The sequence below is a fragment of the Macrotis lagotis genome, chromosome 5 (genome assembly GCF_037893015.1).
Source record: "Macrotis lagotis isolate mMagLag1 chromosome 5, bilby.v1.9.chrom.fasta, whole genome shotgun sequence".
In the NCBI taxonomy this organism is placed as follows: Eukaryota; Metazoa; Chordata; class Mammalia; order Peramelemorphia; family Peramelidae; genus Macrotis; species Macrotis lagotis.
This window is the reverse complement of record NC_133662.1, coordinates 63,431,706-63,459,569: the sequence shown is the minus strand read 5'-3', so window position 1 is coordinate 63,459,569 and position 27,864 is coordinate 63,431,706. Positions and strand designations below refer to the sequence as shown.

The window sequence follows — 27,864 nt, the reverse complement described above, 5'->3', positions numbered from 1 at the left end:
GACTAAACCATCATTTTATCCTCCCCTCCCCCTCACTCTGAAAATGGAAATGTGGAATTATGTTTTGAATAATAAAACTAGTACTGGACATTTGTTATAAACAGAGCACTAAACTTGTATTTGAAGTGTAAACAAATGATATCTGATCTTTTTTGAATCACACCAGACAGAATATATGTACATATATTTAACTGGCACCATCCCAATTCTCAACTTGCCAATTTAACTTACTTTCTCCTTCACAATCATACCAAGAATTATCTCTCTCTCGATTCATCTTCAGTTGCATTCTCAGGCTATGACAAGCAGCTGGTATTGTTTGTAGAAACACTACAGGTAACTTTCTGACACTACACCATTCACATTTAGTAAGCTCAGAGGTTTTCAGATCAATTTCTTGTATATCACCACTTTCGAACTCTAGAGAAAAAAATTAGTAAAATATTAATTCTTTATTAAATTTTCTTTAAGATTGTTCTTAAAACTGTTAAAAACTAAGAGAAAAATAAATCTAGAAATCAAAGCAACTGACTCCTTTTGTTCAATTTTCAAGCATTTTAAAGTAATAATAAATTCCAAATCTTTACAATTATAAATCATTGTGCAAATCTATGATTAACTGTAGCTGATTTCAGGAAATTTTTTCACACTGGCACTGAAGTATGGTTGACATTACATTGAAATACATTAAAACACAAAGACATGGGTAAAATTGTTGGCTTTAAGGAAACAAAAGTGGTAGATCCCCAAGTAAAAAAAGCGAAAATTTCTCAAAGCAATACTATAATGAACTATGAAGTGAAAAATGTACAGAATTATAATTCATGCTTGTATTTAAGGAATACTGGCAACAGCCTCAAACCAGACAGAAAAGAATAACACATGTTCTATTTATTAAAATATACTTTTAAAAAAAGTCTGGAAAAACTAATTTGAGTCTCACAACTCTACAGCATGTAACTGTAAGCTTATCACCTACATTTTCAAGGTAGGAAAACAAACTTAAGAGAGATTTAATGACTTGAAAGGCAACTTGGTATGGTGGAGAAGATAGTGAATTTGGATCCAGAAAAACTTGAGTTTCTATCACAGCTCATACACTTACTAGGTAGAAGAACCTGGTAAATAAAGTTATATAGCCTCTCTGGGCTTCAGTATTCTCATCTGTAAAATGGGAGGATTGGACTCAATGTCCTCCAAATTCCTTTCCAGCTTTAAAACTATGAACTTTATCAAATGAGAAAACAAATGTAAAGAACCTCGATACTTTAAGATACTCTATAAATGCTAAATGTTATTATGTTGACTCTAGCCAAAATCATATAGCCAATAAGTTGCAAATATCCAGGTCATGAACCCAGTTCTTCTCTAGCTTTGTGTTTAGTTTATATCATAAGCTCAATATTAGTCACTTCATGTTCTTTATGTTCTATAAGAGTGTACACTATTTATCTTTATTTTCTTTACCCACTCAAAGAAGAACAAAGAAAAAGGAAATATTATATTTTGAAGCATACTTAATTATCTAATGAAAATAAATGAATTGACTGGTTATTTTAGTACTTGTTCCTTTAGCAATACAACATCTAATAATGACTTTTAAGGAATATATCTTAATCACTGGAATGGTAAAAAAAATCAAAAGATCTTACCCTCTAGATGAATCTTGATAAAATCTAAACAAAACTGTAAAAAATGAGAATAATATTAGCAATTTTGTCCCAGATATATATATATGTATATGTATATATATATATATATATTTTTTTTTTTTAAATGATAAAACATAAAACAGCTCATACTTCTACAGGACTTAATTCATTAGTTTTTTTTAATAATAGATAATCCCAGATATAACCTGTTACATAATCAAAATGAATTCCATTTTGTAACAAAAAATATAAGCAATACAATGAATGGGGATTAAGCTGCCTTTCAGTAGTTTCATATGTATTATAATAATTATGCATTTTATTCTCTTGGTGCTATTTATTTCACTCAGCATTAGAGCATACACATAGTCCCAGATTTCTCTGATACGTCTCATTTATTATTTCTTATAGCATAATAGCATTGCATTATGTTCATATTCCAATATTTGACTATTTCTTAATTTATGGACAACCACTTGTTTTCATAATCAGAAAATGTGATATTTATGGAGTTGTTAATTCTATCTTTGCCCTAGGGATTACATGTTTAGCAGTGGGGATTTAGTGACGTTTTACACATCATCTCAAATGTATGCCAATTTTTTTCAAGACTGGTTAGAAGGTTCACTAGCTCTTATAACTATCCTAAACATGAAGATCTTTTCTTTCCATCTTTATCTTCTTTGCCATTTATATCATTCTGAGGTAAAACTTCAGAGCTGACTGAATTTTTATTTGCTTATAAGTGATCTGGAAGACTTGGGCTCAAATCAGTGTTTTCAGACTAATTGTGAAATAACAGATGAGTTGTTTCTTCTGAGGTTTAGTTTTCACTTTTATTTATTTCCTTACTTAAAAAAAAAAACAACCTATTTTATTTAGGTTCAGAAATTGTGCTCTAAGGAGTACATGGAACTATGTAGAAAATACTTGATGGTATAAAACTACCAAACACTACAGAAATACCTAAAAATGAATAAGTAAAGAAATACTAATCTCTCATTGATAAGCTGTAGGATATAATGAATTGACAATATTACCTATATTAATTTGCTTATTCAGTGCCATTACAATCAAACTACCAGAGGATTATACTTTATGTCTAAAAAAATAATAGAATTAATCTGGAGGCATGAAGGGTAAAAAAAAAATCTCAAAACAATTAATGAAAAAATTCCAAATGGGAAACCTAGGAACACAAAATATCAAATACTAAAATACAGCAACCACCATAATGACACGCTAAAAACTGTAGAATGACAAGTGAAAGAGATTAGTTATAGTAGAAACAAAAGCTAATGAATCTAGTGGTCTAGTATTCAATAAAGTCTACAATTATAGATAAGGAGACAAGGACAGATAGATAAATGAATGAGCAAATGAATGAAGCAACCTGGGAGAAATTAAGTTTAGACTAACACATCACACTATATAAAAAGATAAGCTCCAAAAGGATATAAATATTTAGATATAAAAAATGTTCATAAACAAAGAATAAAAAATTAGTTTTAGAGTTTACAGGAAGGAGGAGAAAAATTTATGACCAAAGATAAAAAGGATAATTTTAATTATATGAAATAAATTTTTTTTGTAAAAACAAATCAATACAGGTAAAATTAAGGGATAATATTAACTGAAAAAAATATATTAACACGTTTCTCTTATAAAGTCTTATTTCCAAGGCGTGTGCACGTGTGTGCATGCACGCACACACACACCCACATGCAATATACATATACACATAAATAATTCACATCTGTAAGAAGAATCATTCCTTAATCTATAAAAGGCTATTTTAAAGGAAAAAGTTCAAGCTATCAAACAACAAGAATGTGTATATATTTATGCGTATGTACAGACACACATAAGATAGTATATTAACTATTATATATGTACATATATGTGTATATGGATATGATTCTTCTAAGAACTGATGAAAAGTCAACAAAGCCAAAAGAATTACTTTTACAATATTGTACAATCTTACAATATTGCAAAGACAAGAATTTTTGAGCAATAAAATGACTCCAGATTCTGTTATTCAGAGGTTATATTTTACAGAGGACTTTGATTCCAAAAAAACTGTTAAAATGGATCACCTGAGAGAGTGGGGTGATGGACCTAAGATGTATAATTAAGACATGTTTGGAGGCATTTCAGGGAAGAGCTACACTTAGAAGGTAAAAGAAATAAATTTTTCATTAGAAAATAAATAAAATTTAGAGGAGAGGTGAGAACTCTCCCCATACTAATACAGATTTGCATTTTACAGCCTTGAAAAGTTGTAGGAGTATAGAAGTGATCTTATTTGAGCAATATAACCACTCAGGGAGATCATGCTACTTGTTATCTCCATTTTTAAATTGAGGAATCTAAGGTAGGCAGTGCTTACAAGACAAGCCTAGATTTATACAGCTAGTAAAATCTGAATTCAGGCTTTCCAGATTCCAGGTACTCCCTGTGTGACCTAGTTATCTCATCCAAGATGGTTTGTAAGGACTAACTTAGCTAGTGATCTATCAAAATGAGCAAAATATTAAATATAAAAGTGAGCAATTGCTCCCCCCCCTCCCCCGCGTGGACTATTAGGTTGCTGTTTTGTCAAAGAGCATACATATTTCTGAAGAAGTCTTAAGATAGTCTGGGTCTGACATATACTAACATGTCATCTGTAAAAAAGGAACCTCTATAAGCTCCTGAACATCTACAGGGATTCCTTCATTTGTAACTTGTGTAAGGCAATCTCACTAGAGCTGAATAGATAGTGAACCTGTCTACTTCTTTTGATAGTTGTAGGAAGATCATTTAAAGTCAATTCTGATTGTATCTATTGAGAATGGTCACTGGAGCAGTCTTATGATTTCATTTTCCTCTACTGAATGAAATGTCTTAAGATGAACAAATGGTGGAGCTGTGAACTGATCCAACCTTTCTGGAGAGCAATTTGGAATTACGCCCAAAGGAAGGACAATAAAAATGTACATACCCTTTGATCCAGCACTACTGGATCTATACCCTGAAGAAATCATGAAAATGAGTAAAAAAATCACTTGTACAAAAATATTCATAGCAGCTCTGTTTATGGTGGCAAAGAATTGGAAATAGAATGAATGTCCATCAATTGGGGAATAGCTTAATAAGCTGTGGTATCTGTATGTTATATTCTATTAGAAACCAAGAGGGATGGGAATTCAGAGAATCCTGGAAGGATTTGCATGAACGGATGCTGAGTGAGATGAGCAGAAACAGAAGAACACTGTACACTCTAACAGCAATATGGAGATGATGATCAATCTTAATGGACTTGCTCATCTCATCAGAGCAATAATTGGACAATTTTAGGGTATCTACGATGGAGAATACCATCTGTATCCAAAGAAAGAATTGTGGAGTTTAAACAAAGACCAAAGACTATTACCTTTAATTTTTCTTACTATGCAATTTTGCTACCTCTTTTATTTTTTTTTTCCTTAAGGATATGATTTCTCTCACAACACATTCAATTTTGAACAATGTATAGCATGGAAACAATGTAAAGACTATCAGACTGCCTTGGGGGGGGGGGGGAGCGAGATGGGGGATATAGATAGTATAGTGCTATACTATATCCCATACAGAGAATCATCTCAAGAATCTTTCAATTGATCCTCATGTAGCAAAATCTTGAGTTTCCCTAACTATTTTGGTTTGAGAACAACCCAATTTTTTCAATGTCATTCTTAAAAGAAGTGTCCAGAGTAGAACAGACTTTTCTAGATGGGCAATAACAAAGAAAAAGTGAGGATTAAAACCTCTCTACTTGGGGGCAGCTAGTGGATAGAGCACTGGCCTGAGTTCAAATCAGGTCTCAGACACTTAATAATTATCTAGCTGTGTGGCCTTGGGCAAGCCACTTAATCCCATTGCCTTGCAAAATCTAAACAAAAAACAAAAAACTCTCTACTCCCTTATATGATGAGTCTCTTAAAGCAATCTACATTATATTAGTTATTTAGGATTTCCATATTACAATGCTGATTCATGCTAGTCCCAGATTTTTCTTCCCCATCCTATAATTTTAGCTAACCATAATTGTTTCAACTATTTAATACTTTTGAAATTGATTTTTTGACTCTAAATCAAATAACATTTATCACTAGTAAACTCAATCTTATAGACTGTCTCTAGAAAAACTTTTTAGATGTTGATTCTGTCATGTTATGTTAATCACTCCAAACAGCGCTGTGTAATTTATAAATATGTTAAGTATAATTTTAATCAAATCACTGATAACAAAGTTAAACCACCAAGGTCCAAAAGGAGATTGCTGGGCACTGCAAAAGGATGTCTTCTTCCAAGCTGACACTGAATCATTAAAGACAAAGAATTAATTGATTTTGAATATACTCATTAACACAATAAGAAAAAAATAAGAGAATAACTTCACATGGACTTCATTATCTCTATATTAAAAATGTACTTCTGAGAAAAAGTAGAAATGGAACTAAAGGGAATTAAATGAAGAATGGCTCTATCTTCTAAAGTACATGTACTCAGGAAGTTTGTACTGACGACAACGATTTCCCAAGTATTTAAGAGATCCATTTTCAAATTATCTTTAAAAAAATTCCTTTGAATCCAGATTATTCTAGGAAAAAGTGATTAGATATGGTCAAGTCCAAAAAAAGTTTGTTTTTCTTGATCACTGTTCTCATTGTATCAAGTGCAAGAATATATAGAGCTCTCTAAATGAGACTCAAAAATTCTCATGTATTCAGTCTAGCTATCCACATATTAAAAACCAAATAGATGCCAAAGACAACTTAGGTCAGCAGGAAAGTCTGTTGTGCCAGGGTAAGAGAGGAGCACAGTCCAGCACAGGCTGTGTTAATGCAGGCAAGGTCCCAACAAAGCAGGTAGCCTAGGGAACCACTAAATCAGTGCTGCAGCAGCTACTTCCAAAGCTCTCAGCTCACAGATGGTAAGGGGCTCAAGCAACTAGTCAGAAGATTCCAGAGATCTGTCTCTTTGCTAGCAATGAAGCAGGGTTCTCTGTTGATAGGCTCATATTCAGATATGAGTCACAGTCCTAGGAGTCAGACTCAGTTCAAGGAGGAGGACAACCAGCACACCAGACTCTCCTTACAGTTTAAGGACAGAAAAGAATGCTTGTGGACAGTCACAGATTCTGACCATAGACCAGGAGAGACATAAACTCACCATTCCTTAGAGCAGGGCTGTGCAAAATGTGGCCCACCTGCAGATTTACTGAATGCTTTAGGAAATGAATACTGCACAGCTCTCATAAAATGGCAAATCAAAACAAACTGTCTCTTGTTTCAATAAAAACTTTTAAAAGGATGGATAGTCCAGCCTTAGATCATACCAACTGAAAACTAAGAGGTCCCTACAATCATCTCTGAAAATAGTTCCTCAAAAACCCTGAAGTTTGGGACAGTGTGCCCTCCACCCTAGAAGCAGAAGTCTACTTTAATAGTTTAAAAGTCACAGGCTGGGAAAATGAGCAAATATCAAAAAAAACCTCTGACCACAAAAAGTTATCATGGTGACAAAGAGCAGAACACTCAAGAAGATAACAAAGTCAAGATTCCTACATTCCAAAGTCTCCAAGAAAAATTTTAATTGGTCCCAGGTCAACTGAAGCTCTATGTACCTCATTTGAAATTATGAAGTTTGCACTTATAAAATCAACTCAAAATTATTATCATTGCATACTGGCTGTAGATCCAGAGAGAGATTTTTACATTGCAATTTAAAATATAACATATACAATAAAAAGCAAAGAATGTACTCACAATTACAGGCTCTGCTACCATACGTCTCAGAGTTCCTATTCGTATACTTCGACAATTCAGAATGACACTTTCAAATTGACTTTGAAAGTTTAAAGGTGTAGTATCAACTAAAGTTTCTGGAGAAGTCACTTTACGGCGTTTTAGGGGTGTATTTGGTACAGAATTGCCAAACTGAAAGAGAAGAAAAATTTCTTGCTTGAGTTTTTTTAAAAATTGGTCCCCAAATGGTCAACTTCTTATATTATGTTCAAGAACAACATCTAGGCGAAATGAAGTTCTTAAAACAGAATTATATTTATCCAAAACAGCCTAACCAAATGAAGCTTAGGTAGTGCTTTATATGGCATTATTAAATTTGAGCCTCAGGTCAATCTTCAAGTATAGTCAATCTCAACATTTGCATATTTTAACTTCAGATACTTCAAGCATTTGTGTGATTTGATTATTGGTGGCAACCTAATTTTATGTATTAACAATTGTGTGCATTTGTGGCTATATGCAATAAAGGTGGAAAAATGGGAGAGGTGGGATGCATGCAAGTTTGAGCTTTGTTGGTCTTGCTTGCCCTACTTGCAAAGAGTTCCCTATGTCTTAGTTCCATGTTCATTGTTTGCCTTTAAAATTCAAGTTTTATGCTGCAATTATACACCCAAAACATAACTCAAGTACTCTGGACTCTAAGCCCAAGCATGCAAAGTTAATACTGTAGTTTTGTGATAAAATAAAGGTGTTAAATAAAATTTGTGTTGAAATGTTTGCAGCAGCTATTGGTGGTGAGTTCTGCATAAACAAATCAATGATTCATTCTATCAAAAAGAGTATTCTTTATAGTGTTGGTGAATCTGCTCCAGAAAGAGCTAGCTCTCAAGTAGAAGATGAGGGAATCAAACAAAAGGAAAAGTGACTAAGTCTGTTGGTAAATAAGATAGTAGTCACTCTTTAACTTAAACTCAAAGTTTGTGTTTCATGGAGGAATAGTTCTGTGGAAAGGGAGATTAGAGATAGCAGATTATCCCTTTTCTTTTTTGACTTTGGGGTTGTTCTGACATAATAATCCTTGTCTCACTGTTCAGTTGTTGTTTCTTCTCTCCCCTGCACTTTATGGGTTATTTCATACTTACAGTGCTAGGAAAAGTACATATTATCAAAATTAATACTTTGTTCTAAAGTATCATATGCAGAAAATCTAGCATTCTATCTAGTGAAGATTAGTTTTTGGTAGTCATAGGAACCTTATTTCCCACAGGTTCAATATATCAACATTTGTATTTCTGACTTTTCTGCTATTTTCTAAGAATATAAGAACCCCTGTAAGTTTTAGAGGTACTATTAATCTTTATTTTATAGAGAAAAAAACAAAAAAACAAAAGACCGAGGTTCAAGATATATTGAATGGCTTGCCCATGGTCCTACAGTTGTTAAGTATTAAAGGTAGCATATGAATTTAAGCCTACTTCATTCAAATATGAAGAGATAATAAATTCTATTTGGTTTGATAGTAAAGCATAGCCAAAATTATTGTATAAAAACTGAAGAGCTTAAACCAGTTCTTAATTTTTCAGTATGCTTCCTCTTTGGAAAATAGGCAAATTAGAACATGATTATTTAAATTAAAAAGGTTCTTTTCGAAATAACTCCTTTAGAAACAGAGACTCACATTGCAAATTTAGGCATTTAACCTTTCTGTGTACTAAGCACTACACTGTCGCAGAAGATATGATCCTTAATCTATTACTCTCATAACCAATGTAAAAATGGATGGGTATAGCTATAAAGTATTTTGAATCCAAGGCCTTTACTACAGATGAAATAATACCTGATCTTTCATTCTTGCTTTTCTTGGTATTGTGACCACCAGTTCTGATTCTGTTGTAGTACTTCTTCCTTTATGTTCCAATGCACAGCTATTTTCTTTTAGTGCAGCTTCCACTTTTCCTGTAGAAGGTGCTGGGGAAGAACGTGCTGAATCTGCAGGTCGAGGTGATATACTTTCTCTTCTATTATTCCCACTGTCAGCATCATCCTCATCATCACTGGACAAAATTACTAGTAGAGGAAATAGATGCTTATGAAATTTAACTTTCAAATTTTGTTTCAAAAATACAAATAGGTATAATAGCTGGCAAATATCCTAGACAACATTTGGCTTTTCCACAGGCATTATTTACCATCAATTCTAAATGACTGAATAGTTAAATCTGGAAGTCATTAAAGCAGAAAAGGAGAAATAAGAGTCACATTTTCTAAAATAGATAAAATCTATTCCTATCCCTCTCCCCCAAAATTATAATACAAATAAAAATACAGCTATGTATTAGAAGTTACTATCACAGGAGAGATATTGTTGGGAAAAAATAAATTCGTTAAAGAGGAACATACAAAACAATCCTCAAGGGGCAGCTAGATGGCTCAGAGGATAGAGCACTGGCCCTGGAGTCAGGAGTACCTGAGTTCAAATCCAGCCTCAGATACTTAATAATTACCTAGCTGTGTGGCCTTGGGCAAGCCACTTAACCCCATTGCCTTGCAAAAACCAACCCCCCCCCCCCCAAAAAAAACACCCCCCCACACACAAAAAAAGCAATCCTCAAAAAATTCTGGAAATAGTACAAAGTACATAATTTTTAGACATAGACAGAGTGTGACTGATTACTTTGTGAATTATTCCTTACTACCCCTTTGGGAAACCAAAACCTCTCATATTGTGTAGGACAAATCATTAAAGTTTAAGGTCAGTCTTCCAATAAGGGGGGACAAGACTCCCCCAGAAACCAGAAAAACATACTTAAGATCATGGTATGTAAATTAAATTCAGCTCTATATTTATGAAGCACCTGAGCTAAGCACTAGAGATGAACATTTTTTTTTAAGTTGTGGTACCAAAGGACTTCAGGAGGAAATGGGAGGGATATAACATGCACACAAATAAGATGTAAGCTCACTGAAGAAAGAAATTGTCTTCATTTTATATTTGTCACCAGCACTTAGCAAACACTTAATAATGTTTTTATTATTTCATTCACTTAGTCTTGTACTTTAATGCCCTATACAACTTGGATCCTTCCTTTCATGCTCAATGGGATATTATTTCTAACCCATACCAATAATGTGACTAATGCAACCAAAATTGTCCCTCTTCAGGTTCCTTATAGATGGACACTCAAGAGCCCATCTCTAAGCTTTTTATAGGTCACCCTCTAGGATAAATTGCATCCTTACTATTGCCTCAGTTTCTCTCCTATTTTAACCTATAGTTCAAGCACCATCATTACCATGAATTCTTTCAGGGTCCCCCCAAATTGTTAATGCCTCTCCCTTCCCTAACTACTTTGTATTCAGTTTATTTTGAATGCATTTGTAGCTATTCACTTTTATATTTATACTGCATTATAGGTTGTCTCCCCACGAGACTATTATTTACTAATTGCTATTTCATCTTTGTACTTGTACACACCTGAACTAATTTTTTGTATTTGTACTCCCTAGCTTTAGTTTTGCTATTCTTTTGTCATTGTTGGTTATAGTGGATGTGGATTTGATTTGATCAAGTATGCATATTTGTTAAAAAGCATTTCTTTATTTTTCCTTTTCAAATAAGAAAAGGAAGACAAGAAGATGTAGGAAGAAAAGAAAAAAGTTTATTAAAATATTTTTTAAAGAAAGAGACAACATTCATAAGACATAACATCACAACTGAAGTTTTTAAGTATTGGGGATTTTAGAATGTGAAGTTGAGGAAATACAGTTTAGGAATGGCACATAGTCAATGCAGGACAGTGTCAGAAGAAAAAACATCAAGTAAAAAAATGTACAAAAGGAAAAATGCATGGAAAGGAAGGTTAAAGTCAGGGAGAATAATTGAACGAAACATTTAGCAAATGTTTAATAAGTAATGAGTATGCAAATAAATATATAGAAGTGAAGACAGTTCCTGACATCGTCACTTATATGCTAACAAGATAAGGCAAGTTATGTCGGGTTCTGGTGGTCAGGAGGAATATACTGATTAGGAAAATTACTGAGATGGCCAACTGCAGGGCAGCAGACTAACATAAACTTTCAAGGAGCAAGATTTGATTAAAGCTCCAGATTAGGGCAGGGGGAGAAGAATTTCTACAATAGCATGTTGGCTTAAGATATATATATTTTATCCTAGAGGCAACAGCAAGCCATTGAGTATTGTTGAGCAGGAAAGGAAAATTTGGGGGCAGCTACGTGGTGTAGTAGGTAGAGCACCAGTCCCAGGATCAGGAGAACCTGAGTTGAAATCTAAACTGAGACAATTAATAATTACCTTGAGTCACTTAACCCCACTGCCTTGCAAAAAAAATTAAAAAGGGGGGGGATATTAACTTGATAGTTGAGAAAAGGAGAGACTGAAAAGGGCTAAGAAAGGGAAATGAAAAATAGTCTACTACTAGACTAGCCATAAGGAGACTATGAGAGGAAAAAAGTCAGATGAGAATGTTGTGGAATAATAAGAAAACTTGTAAATTGATGTTTTTGGTCAAGTTGTCTACTCGATACCAAGGATGGTGACACTTTCAACCAAAAGAAGGGCGGACAGACAGTATGGGAAGGGTAGGAGTGAAAGAAGACAATGAGTTTCATTTCTGAGATTCAAATAAAGAAAACTTATGGAAGTTTCAAAGAGTGAGAACTAAGGCCAATGGATTTGGCAATAAAAAAGATCATTGTGACCTTACAGTGAATGATTTTGGTTGAGTAGTGGAGGAGAAGCAATATGAAAAAACAGACAATACATTTTTCTCTCCTTACTTTTCTCAAATAGAAGGCAAAGTTATGGACTGAAAACCATTTAGTGGCAGAGGTTATATGGAATTTTAAAAGGCCAGAGATTTGAAAGAGCAGAGTTTGATACAGTTGATAAGGGCAAAATAAAAAGAGAATCTGTGGAGGGCAACTAGGTGATGCAGTAGATAGAGCACAGGCCCTGGAGTAAGGAGGACCTGAGTTCAAATCCAACCTAAGACACTTAATAATTACCTAGATGTGTGATCTTGGGCAAGTCTCTTAACCACACTGCCTTGCAAAAAAGAAAAGCAAAGCAAAGCAAAGAAAAGAGAAAAGAAAGGAAAAGAGAAAAAAGAAAAGAAAAGAGAAAAAAGAAAAGAAAAGGAAAGAAAGGAGAGAGAGAGAGAGAGAGAGAGAGAGAGAGAGAGAGTTGTTCAACAGTGATTGTTTCCAGGCTCTGGGTCTAAGATGCCTACCCTCTAGGAACTCCTAACGACAGAGCATGATGAATGACAGCATCAGTTAACACATCTTTTTACATTCAATGTCATGTGTCTCTCTCCCTTTAAATTGACATCATGGTCTCATTATTTATATTATAAAACCCCAAATGTCACTACTATATGACTTTTCAATTAAAGGAAGCAGAAATAGAAAGAATGCAATCTCTCCTCCTGAAAGAAACCCTAAAATGAAAACTTTCAGGTACATCATAGTCAAAATGTAAAGTTTCCAAGTCAAAAAAAAAAAAAAGATATTAAAAACCCGTGAATAGGTTGCGGGGGGGGGGGGGGGGGGGGGGGGGGGGACTTAAGTTCTGAGGCAAGGATAAGGACATAAATATAACAAGTGCAGAAAACTGGGGATATGATATTCCAGAAGGAAAAGGATATAGAATTAGATCTAAAAATAAAGTACTCAACCAAGTTAAATATACTGCAGAGGGGGGAAAAGGAACCTTTAAGAAGACTTCTAAGCATTTTTTGAATGATGAAAAGGACCAACTAGAACTATGTGGAAATTTTCCAAATTCAAACATAGAGGAGTTGAGAAACAAAAATGTGATTATTAATGGAAAAGGATAACTGACTGAAAAAAAGAATAAGCTGCTTTCATTCTATTATAGAGAGGAGATATTATTTCAAAATCAGACTGCAAGACTTTAGACAAATAAAGAGAAAGGGAGAGGAACTTATTCAAACATTCTCATTTGAACACTTAAAAAAATCACATACAAATATCCAGGAAAAAAAAATTTCATTTAACAGAGAAATAGGAGAAAAGGGAAAAAAAGACAAGGGGAACACTAGAGGGAATATAGATTAAGGGGGGGAATTAATCCTAAGGAAAACAAACTCTTTAGTAATGAAACATTTATAGCTCTTTTTGAGCAGGCAAAAAAACAGAAATTTTAGGTGGTACTCATATACTAGAGAATGTCTGAAAAAAATTATGGTATATGTGATAGACTATTATTTTGTGAGAAATAATGAAGGAGGGAGGCAGCTGGGTGGAACAGTGGATAGAGCACCAGTCCTGGAGTCCAAGAGCCTGAGTTCAAATCTGACCTCAGATACTTAATAATTACCTAGCTGTATGACCTTGGGCAAGTCACTTAACCCCATTGGCTTGCCAAAAAAATAATAATACCAAAAAAAATTAAAAAAAAATAAATGATGAAGGAGATGGTTTCTGAGAAATTTTGGAAGACTTGCATGAGAAAGAGTAAACAGAATAAGGAGAACAGTTCATACAATTTTAATAGGATATTACTGCTTTAAGAAAGATTAAGATGAATATGAAGAAGCATGGGTAAATTCACATGAACTGATTCTGAGTGTAATAAGCAAAGCAAGAAAAATAAACACCATGTTTAGAACAAGGTAAATGGAAAACATAAAAGCAATTGTGAGTTAAGAAATCACCAACACCAAGTTTCACCCTCAAACTATGAGAAGGAGGAGATCCCTGAACATGGCGTGCCATGGCAAACTTTTTCAATATATCTGTTCTGTTGAATAGCTATTTTATTTTTTTCCTCTCTTTTAGTTTATGTTTATGAGAGGAGGATCTCCAGGAGGAAGAAAGGGGAGGAGATACATTGGGAAAAATTGGTGATTTAGAAACAAAGTTTATTAAGAAAAACAGCTTTCTTTCCAATTAATTCCAATCAAACAAGCAGCCTTTTATCACTTGCTATATCCTCCCTTACTTAAATTGGAAAAAAAAAAGGACAAAAATCCTCAAAAAACCAAGCCATTTTAAGATTTCAGGGAATAGCCTAAGAAATGTTATTTTTATTTTGGGAAAAAAATGTATAAAATAAGAAGAGATACAAAATAAAAACATACTTACTTGGATCATTTAGATCAGATGGTTTTGTATTCCGTTTTCTTAAATTTTGGGATATTTTTGCACCAGGTAAAAGGATTTTTCCGTTTGACTGCAGATAATTCTGTCCAACATAATCTTGACTCACAATAATATCAACTGGAACCTTTCCCAAAGTATTGCCATAAAATTTTTTGGCATTTAGTCCAGTGTTTTGAGACTTTTGTCCTCCTGAATTATGATGAATGGATGTTCGTGATAAAGGAACTGCTGCTTCATTTAATGCTTGCCTACAATTTCTTTGTAACTCCTTAGAAAAAGTAACCCCGCAGTTTTGGCATTTGGTCTGATTTTTTCTTTCTTTCCCGCACTGTGGACAATATTCAGGTTGTGCAGAAACCTAAAATTCCCAAGGAAATGGGGGGAAAAAAAGACGTCTCCATCAACAGCAAAACCCTGTAAACATCTCAAAAATAATGCCCCATTTATTTTTACTATCATTATGCCAACTAAGAATCTCACAAAGGAGAGAGAGTCATACTGTTAAGATTATCTATTGGAGATGAAAGGCATTGTTGGTGTAGTTAAATAGATGGAAAGATTGCTCAGAGTCAGGTAGACACGAATGTTTGGTCTCACCTTCGATATCTGGGCAAGTAACATATATACATACATATACATATACATACATATATATATATATATATATATATATATATATATATATATATATATATATATATATATGCACATGCATGTCATGGATTCCCTGAAATCTAACCCTGAGTTGCATAGATTCTAGGGTAAGGTCTCCTCATCTAAGAAGTATGGTAGGCCCACAAAGCCCTTCTATGGACTTAATAAGATCCACAGAAATTGAGTGATTTAACCAAATTCATACAATTGAGTGAACAGCATGGTTAGTAAGCCAGGGTGCCTCTTTTCAACATATAGGTATAAGGCAGACCGTATTTTCCCATTTGTAAAATACAACAGATTTGTGCTAATTATCCTTAATTTATTAATGGCACATAAGTTAAATGAATATACTCTAATAAGAAGGATTAGTCCAATCTTTCTCTCTAAATAATTTTTTATAGTAAATGAAAAGACCCTAAGGTCTTTTAGACAGGAAAGAAAGCTCAGCATTGTCCTGTTGTGTTGGGACAATGGTGACAACCATAGGAATATGGTAACTGGATGACATTAACAAGTTTCCATATTCAGATATTTATATGATCTTCAACAAGCAAGTTAGTAATTGGCTAAGGTTATTTATTAATAATTCAAATAAAAACTGATCTTAAATATAGATTAACATTCTCAATATAGAAATAAAAATATCTTGGAATAGTGTAGATAGCAGACCACTCCTGCCATGACATGCAAGAAAATTAGACTAAACTGAGGAGACTGTGCAGAGTCACCAGTGTCACTTTCTTCCATGGGGTCATCTGGGTCCATTGGTCGGATATAGATCAGGATGACTGCCTTGGATGCAGTGGGAGACCTTAAGACCTTTTTAAGCTAAGTTTGATGCAATGCCCATTCAGGGATTGAGGCACATAAGGAAAGAACTTTCTTCTACTCATCTGATATTATTAAATATTAATGCATGCCACATTAAGTCATATAAAAAAAGGTTTCAAGTAATTAGTCATTTGCATAGTCAAAAAAAAATAAATAAAAGCAATCTGGGAGGACAAGATCCTGAGTATTCCTGGCCAAAACATAAAGTATAGGGTGAAGAAGGAACAGTACAGGGTAGAGGGGAAGTGGGAACCTGTTTAGAAATTCTCTCTTAAGATCTTATCCAATCATGTGACTCTAAAGTAAATGTTTCAAATAGGTCAACATACAAGTACCTAGACCCATATAAAATGCTAAAAAAAAGTTTTAATAATAATACTGCTTAATTTCTCTCTAACCCACCTCTAAGTGGGTTAAATTTTTTTTTGAAACAGGAGACAGTTGGAAATCAGACTGGTATAAATTGCAGTGACGTTTTGGTTGTACCTTCCTCTTGATTTCAGACTCTGATTCTGATTCAGACTCTTCTGTTTTCTCTATTATGCTTTCTAGAGGAATATAAAAAGAAAACAAATTCATTTTTTTATACTTCATCAGGTGATAATTTATAGACTTATCTTGATTTTTTTAGAAAGTTTCAAGTTAATTATGATTTAGTCCAGTGTTAATATGAATGTCAGAATTGACATCTCTAAACACCTTTTTTAAAAGGATAAAGGCTTGTGATAATTGTTTAGGAAATAATGAGAAAAGACAAAAAAGGAAAAAGCCTGTTGCAACATTTTAGAATTGGCATTTTGGGGGACAAAAAAAACTAATCTAAAATACTACTTTTCTAGAAATGGAGTATTATTAGTATTCTTTTTCTTCACTTTTTAGTAAAATAGCTCTTGTAAAGTCAGAATCTGAGGTCTCATCATGACATGGATGCAACCTAGATCCTAAAAGTCTATGCCAGAACAACAAAAGTTCTAATAGTTCCCAGGGACAATCTATTGAAGTTTAGAAAAGGTATTAATGCCAGAAAATAAAGAGGCATTATAATCTTTATCAATAAAGGGATATAGATGATGATGATGATGATGATGATAATGAACTACAAGTAAATAATAATAATTACAAATATCATCTCATTTGACTCTTACCACAACTCTGGGAGGTAGGTGCTATTAACTTCATTCTATACTTTTGGAGGAAATTAAGACAAACTTGCCCAAAGTCACACAGCTAGTGTCTGAGCTCAGGTTTTCCAAACCCAATGTAAAGCATTCGATTCACTGTGCCATAAAGATACCTCTAGATAAAACTTTAAAAAACTGAAATATAGCAACACAAATCTAAACACTCATTTGCATTTGATTTTGCATATATTATTAAGCAATTGGCACAGCAAACACAATCTCTTCTTCTCATTATTTTTAAAAAATATTTTAAATTAAAAAAATAGTTAAATATGAAAGTCTCAACAACAAAAAAATTAAGATAAACTTTCTTTAAGTTTATTACTTAAAAAACCAACTACGTCAATCATAATAACCATTTAAAAATATTAACTTTCTTTAAAGAAATAATTCAACAAAAATAAGTCTGAATTGAAATTGCTACCATTTGAAATGAAAGATTATTTATATTTATTAAATGAACTGCTGCTGTACCTATTATGTAAATCGCCTTTGAGCTGCTATAATTTATGTACCCCTCTAAAAAAATTCATAATTAACAAAGAGGGCAACATTATAGCCCATTAGCTATATCCATTTTCTGGATGGAGCCATAATCTATGCCAACAAAAATAATTCGAATTTTTCAATAAAAAGATTTCTGGGTCACAATCTTATTTAATGTTAGACATTTTTGATGTAACAAATGGTCAGTTAAAAAAAAACCCAAAATGCTTAAGAGTTCACTGAAAAAGGACATAATTTGTCATTATTAGAACATGCTCTATATCTCACAGTATTTTCAGTAGACTTAAAGAGGTTTAGATTAAGACTTTAAAATGCTAACACCTTTCAAATATAACCACTAAACGGATGAGATACTATTTCAGTCTCTAGAGAACAAGAAAAAGTCAACTACTTACCTATACTTTGGGGCCGTGGCAACCTAATAGGGTCAATTTCTATTTTCTGAACATGAGGGGGGTATTCTTTCCTGGAAAGGAATAGATTGTATTTTTCTTTTAGGTAGTAACTCCCCCACCCTTCCCACCCAGGAAAAAAAAGAAAAAGGAAGGAAAAAAATTTAAAACATTCTTATTTGAATTTTTAAAAGTCTGTTTAGATTTAAGATTACGATTGACTTTCAAATCATAAGAATTTTCTTCTATTTGTGTGACATTCTTACATTTTAATGCATGTTATAATATTAAGCCATATATAAAAAAAGGTTTTAAAGGACTATGGTTAAGAAATCACTTTACCATTATCAATTTTAAACCAATGTTATTATCATCCTCTCTCCTGAAGCAGTATTAGAATTTGCAGTGAGGATAAAGTTAAGGCAAAATGGAACTTCACTTTGGAAAAATTCAGGGCTTAAGCGCCAATTTATGATGAACTTTTAAATGAAAATTTTATTATTGTACATTTATATTTTAATGGTATGACACTGACTTGTTAGTCTGTTTTATATTTAAGCGAATGAAATTTTAGAATAAGCTTCACTAGTGTCTGTTTTAAAAATGTTTCAAATAAAACACAATGGTTTTATTAACTGCAATAAAATCTACATATAAAAGCTTTGTAATCTTTAAAGAACTTATTAGAGATATTTATAAAAATACTAATTATTTGCATTCAGTAAAAATAGTGTTTTACAAATCAGATAAATTGTAGGCACAGTGTCATACTTAATCAAAACTATATATAAATGGAAACCATTAATGAAGACTTGGTTTACTACTAGCCTACTTCAAAGAATTAAGAGATTAAACTGAATTTTGCCTTGTTATTTCAAAGAAAAAGGTAAGGGAGAAGAAATCCAAATTTAGAGATGTAAGGAGGTATATAAATCTTCTGGCCATCAAATAATTTCTTCATTTTCTTATTCTAGTACATTACACCTATCAAATGTTATATTTTAAACACAGTAGAAAATACCAGAACAGATTGGATCCTTTTTTTCCACAAGAATTACTAAAAATATAAATATTATTTACTACATTTACACTGCAATAGGGACTATTGTACACCTTCCAACATTCCCCAAGTTTTCCTTCTTCCTTACCTACAAAGGCATGATGCAATTATGTAATTGAGGTCCTAGTCCTAGGTCTGCCATTAAACTAGCTATGTGACCTCTTAGAATCAGTTTCATTGATTGCTTAAAAAGTTCTGAAATTTGGTAATTCAAAGAACAACTAGTTTTGGAATGATAGTTGGAAGAAAAAAAAAGCTTCAATCTCCCTCTACTGTTTACTTCCCTGCTACAAACAGAAAGAGTTTTATGTTTAAATTTCCAATTTTTTTAAGTACTAAGATTTTACTTCAAAATTATGTTACCAAAATGCCCTTTATTTAGCAAGTATCTTTTCTTTCTTGTAAAATGAGTTTAAACTGAGAGACATTCAGTTTCTTTTAGTTCTATGATCTTAGGATCTCCCCTAGCCTTAAAAAAAAAAAACCACAACCCTAATTAGATCCTATCATCCTATGACATTTTAATCCTATATCTCTTCCTCCATTTCTCAGTACAACCTAAATGCAAGAAAAAGCTATCTATATCTTACCTCCATTTTCTCCCCTCTAGCTCTTGAACCCTTGGCAATCTGTCTACTTATTAATCTATTGAAATTACTCTTTCCAAAGTTACCAATAATATTCTAATTGAGAAATTTAAGGATCTTTTCCACATCTTTCTCAATCTCTCAGGGGCAGATGACACTATTGATCATTCTTCTCTTGTATACTCTTTTGCCTCTGGGATTATGTGACACAACCATCTCTTTAGTTCTCTCCTCAGTTTTATGGCTCCCTCTCAAGACAGTTTTACTAAATTATCATCCTTTCAAATTGATTAATGATGAGTGTACTCCCAACTCTCTTTCATGACTCTTCTCACTAGAGTTTTTCACTTGGTGACTTCACTGGTTCCCATGGGTTCGATTATTATTTTTATAAAATCACTGCTACATTTATATACTTAGTCCTAGTTTCCTCCTGAGGTTCAGTTTCATATCACTGACTGCCTTTTGGACATTTTGAACTAGATAGGTCATGAGCACCTCAAACTTACCTTGTTCAAAATAATACTCATTTTCCCCCAAAATTCTAGGCCCTTTCCTGAATTTCCCTATCTCCATGAAGTTCATAACAATTCTTCCAGCTGCCTGGGTTCTCAACCTTAGTAACATCCTTGATTCCTCAACTCTGCCTCATCATCACATCTCACAATCAATTGCCAAGTCCTGTGGATGTGAACTCTACCAATCTGCCACATCTATCCTCTTTTATTTAAAAAGTAGTCCAGGGCCTCATCACCTCATGAGAAAACTACTGCAATAGCCTCCTAATTGTTCTCTCTAATTTACATGCTCCCCCTTTTATTCCATTTGCCACACAGCTGCCAAAAGTGATTTTCCCAAAGCACAGATCTAACATGAGACTCCAGTAGTTTCCTATTACATCTAGGATCAATTACATATGAGTGTGTTTGGCAAATAACGAGATTCACAACCTGTCCCCAAGCTACAATTCCAATCCAGTTAAACAAATTTATTGCTCCTCATATGCTATACAAGTCCACTTCCCTGATTCTATGTCTTTATATTTGCTGGTCTTCCTACTTTTTTTTTTGCTGCCCCTTATCATTTTTTTTAGAATCTCTAGTTTCCTTGAAAATTCAGTCCAACTGATTACTTTCTACATCAAACCTATTCTAATCCCCCCTTTCCAACTTTTAAAGTACCCACCCCATTACCTTGTTTTTAGTTTGCATATACTTGTGTAAATAGGGGCTGTCTCCCCAAAATGAATGTAAGCTTCCTGTGGGCAGACTGTTCCATTTTTGTATTTGCAGCCCTAGTACCTAACCTGATATATAGATTACTTCTAAAAAATGCTTATTGACCCCTGAAAAATATGAAATGGAAATGAAACTTCAAAGAGAACTAGTAGGTAGTAAGCACTATACGAACTACAAGAATATTTAGGTTCTATAATTTTTACTCAATTGAATCCCCCCCATTAGGTTTTTATATTACCTGAACCTGAGGCTTAAGTTTTATCTTATGACTATTGTTGGAACACATAGGTATATATTTATAAGACAAAAACCTTATGAGTTTTTTGGTTTATTTTGGCTTTGCTTGTTTATGACATGAGCAATACCAACATTCCTTGGTAGTATTATCAAAAGCCACAGCAATTTTTATCTTCAGCTACAGTGATTTTTTTGATAGCTACAAAAGTTAAGGTAGAGGATATTGAAATTCAAAGAGAAATGTTTCACAAAACTGAAAAGAATTTGAATACCACTGTTCTGTATGAGTATCCACCAATATAGTAAAAATTTGAACTATTACTTTTTAAAAAAAGAATACATAGTACCTGATGAATTGCAGTTCTATTAAGAAAGAACCTTTGAATTCATGACCTAAAATTAAGTCCAAAATAAAGGCATTTGCTCTCTTATATGATGAGGGATTACATTGTTTGGCCAACAATGACAACATAAACAAGAATGGCATTTTAATACCAATATAATGGTCAACTCTCAAACACTGGCTAAAATACTAATTCTTTTTTCCCCCTTAGAGACAAATCCCTAATTTAATTCTAGTAATTTTTTTTGGGGGGGGGGATATAAAATTACAATTTACTGCAAACCTCAGTTCTTGAAAAAGGAAAAAATTTTAAAGGTCAGAAGAGCCCTGTTTGACTTTCAGCTCTATCACTATCTGTGCTACACTGGGGAAGTTACAATATTTCTGTGTCTCTGTTTTATAATCTCTAAAAAAGGGAAAGTTAGATTAGAAGAACTCTAAAACCCCTTTCAGCTCTTGAGTCTAAATATTTTTAATTAGTAAACTATGTTAAGGTCTAGAATTTGGAGGTTTAATATGCTAATATGTATGTGTCTAGCCCTAATCTCCCTAAAAACCCTAACAAGGCTATTTCTGCATTACCAACCAGATGTCAAACATCTCTTCATGGGTTTTCATAGGTTTTATAGGGTCAGCATAACCAGTATAGGGCACAGTATTTTCTTCCCTAAACCCATGAACCTCTGAAATTCCTAATTTCTATTAAGGATATCACTCATTCTTCCAGTCATCCATAGTTGCAGCCTGTAAACAAACCTTCAATGCTCCCCTCTTTTACCTTCTCAATTAGTTTATAGTTATATTGAGTCTGCCTCCATTAACACTGCTCATACCTGTTTGCCTTCAGGTCTTCATCATCTCTCAAGTTACTATAGCATTTACTTATTTGGATTATAGAAGATGAGTCTCTTCTCTCCAAGCTGTCAAAAGATCTTCCTGGAGAACAAATCTCATCAGTCACTTCCAGTTTAAGAAACTTCAATGATTCCCTACTGACTCTCACACAGAATGCAAACTTCTCAGCTTGACATTCAGAGTCTAAAGGAAGGCTTGACCCTTACTGTTCCACATTCCAGACAACCTGGTCTATAACCTGTTTTCCAAATAGTGACTCCTGGACTATATTCCCCTTCATCAATTCTACTTCATTAGCTTCTTTCAAATATACTTCCATGAGTTATCACCTGAAAAGTATTAATCATCCTTGACAGTTTATTAATCTTGTTTTATTTCTTAAAATTTCATATATATACATATATATATATATGTATATATATATATATATGTGTGTTCTCATTCTCTCTCTCTCTCTCTCTCTCTCTCTCTCTCTCTCTCTCTCTCTCTCTCTCTCTCTCTCTCTCTCTCTCTCTCTGTCTCTCCATGACAGGAATTCCTGTCACCTCCCATGTAAATTCTGAAAGGACAAGGATTGTTTTTCATCTGGACTTTGTAACCACTGTAATTTGCATATATTAGTCCCTTGACAATGCTAGTTGGATTGGATTAAGAGAGAAGATTTCTTTCATGGAAATTAACATTTCTATTGCTCTGATAGCACTGTAGGGGTCTAAAGCTACATTGCATAGTATCTTTCCAATTGTTCCAAGCCCAGGATTGTGTCTGAGCTTGTGGGGCATTTGTTTCTCCAAAACTGAGGTACAAATTCATAGCTGTTGAATTTTAAAAAGTAATTTACCAAAAACTACTTCAATGAGGTGTGACTTTAGTGACCTAGGACCCATTTATGTACACAAAATATTCAAATGTGAGTCATCAATAATAATACTTCATTTAGGTATGGTTACTTTTGATATTTCATCCCATCCACATCACATTCTCAATAAAACAAAGATATTAATATTAGTTAATACTATTATACTGAAACTTTCCTGCTATTATACTCACCTAAACAAGCAGATAATTGATCTCTTGGATTTTTCTTACTTTCAATTACTATTCACAACTGAAATTTTCACATCAAGACTATCTAAAATTCTGAACCAGTCTAGTTTCTACTTCCTCATCACCAATTCACATTGTACAAGACCACCAGGTTGCTCAAAATTTGTAGGTGGCTACTTTTCTCTACAACTTGTTCTCAATTTTACCTAATACTTTCCCTTTCAAATCAGACTCAAGACTAATCTCATTTTCCAATGCATAAATTGTACTTTTTGCCACCTATTTTGCTATCTGAAAAGACATTTCCCTTCTTGGGAGTTTCACAGGTAGTACAGAGGGTGTCAACAACTCTATATCCCTGAGACAATAAGTTAGCAGCAGCTCCTAATGCTAACAACAGAAGTTCTAAAAATCAGTATACATACTTCAGGAGTTGAGTGTCATCTGCATGTATAGATTATGAGCCTATAATTTCATCCCTAAATGTACTCAAGATAACTTGAGCAGTTACTATTCTGTTAGTGAAATTAGTCAGTGCACATAGTTTACCTGATCCAGCAGGCTTCAGGCTCCAGACCATACATCCTTCATTATTATTTCTCTTTCATTTAGAACACTGCCAAGGCTCTCTCTGGACCACAGAAGCTCCTGTGACCATACCCTGAGTGATCTACTAATCTCTGAAACCACTGCTATAGAGTGGTGCTGTCTTAAATAGCAAGTTAGGCAATACCAAGACACATGGTACATTCTACCTAGCTGGCAGCAAATTCCACAATCTTCTATGTTTCATATTCCACTTGACTATTCACCTTAGCTAAGTCCTTGTTATATCATTCTCCTATATACCCTATGATCTAACACTCCCAGTCTACTTTCTTCTTCTACTTTTTCTCTGGGAACAGTAACCAAATCAATATGATTACTGCTTTTATTAATTCAGTGTCAACCGATCCCCTTAAATCCCAACTCTTGGTACCTGTAACTTCCCAAACCAAAACTCCCATTTCTGACCACCAATCTCTTATATCCACATATCTGCCCATAGCTCCCTGAAGGCAGTGGCCATCTTGGTTTTCTACTTGTATCTCTATCCCTTAGCATAGTGCTTGGCACATAGTAATTAGTTAATAAATACTTTTCATTCATTCATTCTTTCTACTCATCTGAAATTCTTCACAAATCAGACTCTGACTGCCAAGAATATTCATAATTCTTCTAACTTGCATTATTCTCTATATTGTTATTTTGCTTATGGTATCAATTTAAAACATTCATTTGTGAAAGACCCTCACATAAAAGCAGGCTATGGGAAATTGAAGTCTCTACCTTATCACTGAAGTAAATGGTTATGTATATTTTATTTCATAATTTAAAACATGAGGAATTCTCTCATAACACAGATATACCAATGTTTATGCAGATCTGGAAGTCTTCTGTGGGAGAGAAAGTGTGAAGATAGTGGTGGAAGAGGTGGTACAGAGGATAGAGCACTGGCCCTGGAGTCAGGAGGACCTGAATTCAAATCTGCCTTTAGATACTTAACCATTACCTAGCTGTGTGACCTTTGAGCAAGTCACTTTAACCCCACTGCCTTAGAAAAAAATAAAATAAAAAAAAGGCTCCTTATGAATTAAATAATTACATTTGTAAGTTACTTTCCTAATCACTATTTTTACTGGTACATACAGGGTATATTCCAGAAGTCTTGGGGGGTCAAGCTTCTATTTTGAATTATGAATACAAACTTTTGGAACATAATCCACTCACAAATTGTGAGGGTCATGTTACTTCTAAACTAGACTCTAAACTATCCTGAAGACAATTCTTTACCAAGTCTATAGCTAATATGAAACCCCACATATAGGTGATGTTCAACAGGTAGGTATTGATTACTTATCTCAAGGAGATTAAGAAAAATTTATTTATATACAATTCCAATTCACTTTCATTTTGGGAATAAATATTACAGATGTTACACTGTTGGACAATGCTGTCCCAATTAAAAATAAAACTTGCAAATCACTTATTTCAAAGAAAATATTCAGCTTAAATTAGGTTACTACAATTTGCATTAAAATTGTGATTTTTACTTAGGCTAGGGATAAATAAACAAGCAGTATTATCAAATTATTTAAAATATTCTTAATTTTCAGGTCTATGGCAACACTTTAGATTTGAAACTGGGTTTATCAATAAAGTTGAGTCTGAAAACTCCTTAGTCAATTCTAAGAACAGTCATAAATTAGTAGATACGGATTTCTTTAGAGCAATATTATCTAATTTTTTAAAACCATGGAACCCCCCCATCAGTGAAATTTTTTGAGCACTATACTCATTTGTATATCTATTTATAAATTATATACATATGCTACTTCACTATATAGTAACAAACATGACAGTATACACAGTATGAAACAAATAAAAAAGGATGAGATGAAGATAAAAAGTCAATAAAGTAGCTATGGAAGCTCATAAGAACCTTATAGAAGGGAATGAGAAGGTAAGATCTATACTCTATGGAAATTTCTTCGGCAGTTATATGGATGACAAACTATACTGAACAGAGACTTGAGATTAAGAGAACCATTAGGAAGTTATAATTCAGTATAGGTGATGAGGGTCTGATCTAAGGTCATAGTTGTCTCAATAGGAAAAATGTACAAGAGGTGTGGAGGCAGAGAAAAATACAATTGTCAACTGAAAAGTTGATGAAGGAGAATAGAAGAGGAAGTTGACATTAAGGTTATGAATCTGGTTAGAAAAATGATGGTATCCCCTCCAGAGCAAAAAGGGAAGTTTGGGGAAAGGTAGTGGTAGAGAGAAGGTGAGATCACACATCCAAATAAAAAGGGGCCAACTACTGAATCTATCTAATAATTGGAATCTCAAAAGGGAGGAATATGTGGAATTGTATATGGAGGGTGAGGGAGTGTTGAGGGCTAAGGGTATGATGTGGATGTTAAAACATACAAGTCATAGGGACTACCTATTGAATGGAAGATGAGATGGAAACCATCATCCCATCCTTTGAGTGGTTCAAATGCCACCTTTCCTAGGATTTTACACTGGACATGACTGACTACTCTAGATAAAGAACATTTCTATCAGCATATACAACTTTACCAACTCTAGAATTTTACTCTGAAATTATAATATTTTGGAAAACTGAGATTCTGAAACTTAAAGCATATTTTACCTAAACATGTTTTTAACAAAGAAAAACCCAATAAAATTTATCCCTTTCTAACAAATCAATTTTAAAAGTTTGTAAATAGAATTGTTTTCTGTCATTATAATGAAATATATGGATATTTTGCTTCTTAACCAAAGGAATATTTGAAATAAATGGACTTGAAGTAAAGTTCTTTCATTATTCTCCAAATATCAACTAAAAGAGGCGATTCTAAAAGATATTAATTTTTCATAGGATTCTGATATTAAATACAAAGCTGTAGAAGAAATGACCCTGAAAACCTCTTATTGTATAATAAAATCAGTAGGTTGTTGATTTAAGTTCAATTTAAGATTTTTATTTTTTCCCAGGACAAAAACTTAGCAAAAACACTTCAGGAACCAAAACTTCAGCAGTAGATTAAGCACCTTAAGAATCCCATCCCAGTATCTGCTCATGTACCAGTAAAAATAGAAATAATTTTATAAATGTCTAAATTTAGTTTACTGAGTCCCAAATTTCATCTGACATAACTATTACTAGCCAGAAATGGATAAGATATATCTATAAGTAAAATGAATGTCTTTTTGCTTCAGAAAAAGAATGATTTATTTCATTTTCTAAATAATCACTTTTCAGTTAGAAAGTAAACCATTAAAATCTCAAAGATAGTTGATATTAGAAATAATTGTTTAAGACAAAGGACACACATTTGGAAAATTTCCCCCAAAAAAAGATTTGGCAAAAAATTATTTAAGAAATAAACACATTTTTAAAGAATAAATTTAAATTCATCTGATAAAAATGTTTCAACAATATTAAATTATATTATAAACTACAGTTTGTTCTGATGGTCATAATTATTCTACACTGCCCCCCTTTCCAGAAATTTAATACTCAGGAAATGTCTAGACATACATGCTTTGAATAATTCAGCATCACTCATTTAATAATGTTGTATTTTAGCTTCCCTTTCCTCTAAAACATAATAAAAACCTCTAAGATGTAAAATGTTCAGTTAATGAAATATGGTAAAACATTGATAAGCATTCTAACCAACTTAGTTCATCCACATTCAATATTTCATTTTATAAACTACATTGCTTTGCTGCTTTCAAAAATAACTTTCTGAAATTATGAATAAAGGGAATATGATGTGATATAACATCAACTCCAATT

The 27,864-nt window shown here is 33.2% G+C and overlaps 1 protein-coding gene across 6 annotated transcripts in view; it reads right to left on the bottom strand.

Moving 5' to 3' along the window:
• The window catches only part of SENP6 (SUMO specific peptidase 6), a 123,867-nt gene that overhangs the window by 31,779 nt on the left and 64,224 nt on the right, over positions 1-27,864 (bottom strand). For 5 of the 6 annotated variants that reach the window (XM_074237343.1, XM_074237342.1, XM_074237344.1 and 2 more), the window contains 7 exons: positions 18,147-18,217; positions 16,466-16,611; positions 14,558-14,933; positions 9,264-9,493; positions 7,448-7,618; positions 1,653-1,686; positions 232-420 (listed from right to left, as the gene is read on the bottom strand). In XM_074237343.1, coding sequence (XP_074093444.1) covers positions 232-420; positions 1,653-1,686; positions 7,448-7,618; positions 9,264-9,493; positions 14,558-14,933; positions 16,466-16,611; positions 18,147-18,217 — 1,217 coding nt within the window. The remainder of the gene's footprint in view (positions 1-231; positions 421-1,652; positions 1,687-7,447; positions 7,619-9,263; positions 9,494-14,557; positions 14,934-16,465; positions 16,612-18,146; positions 18,218-27,864) is intronic. The other variant, XM_074237345.1, reaches the window with a different exon arrangement.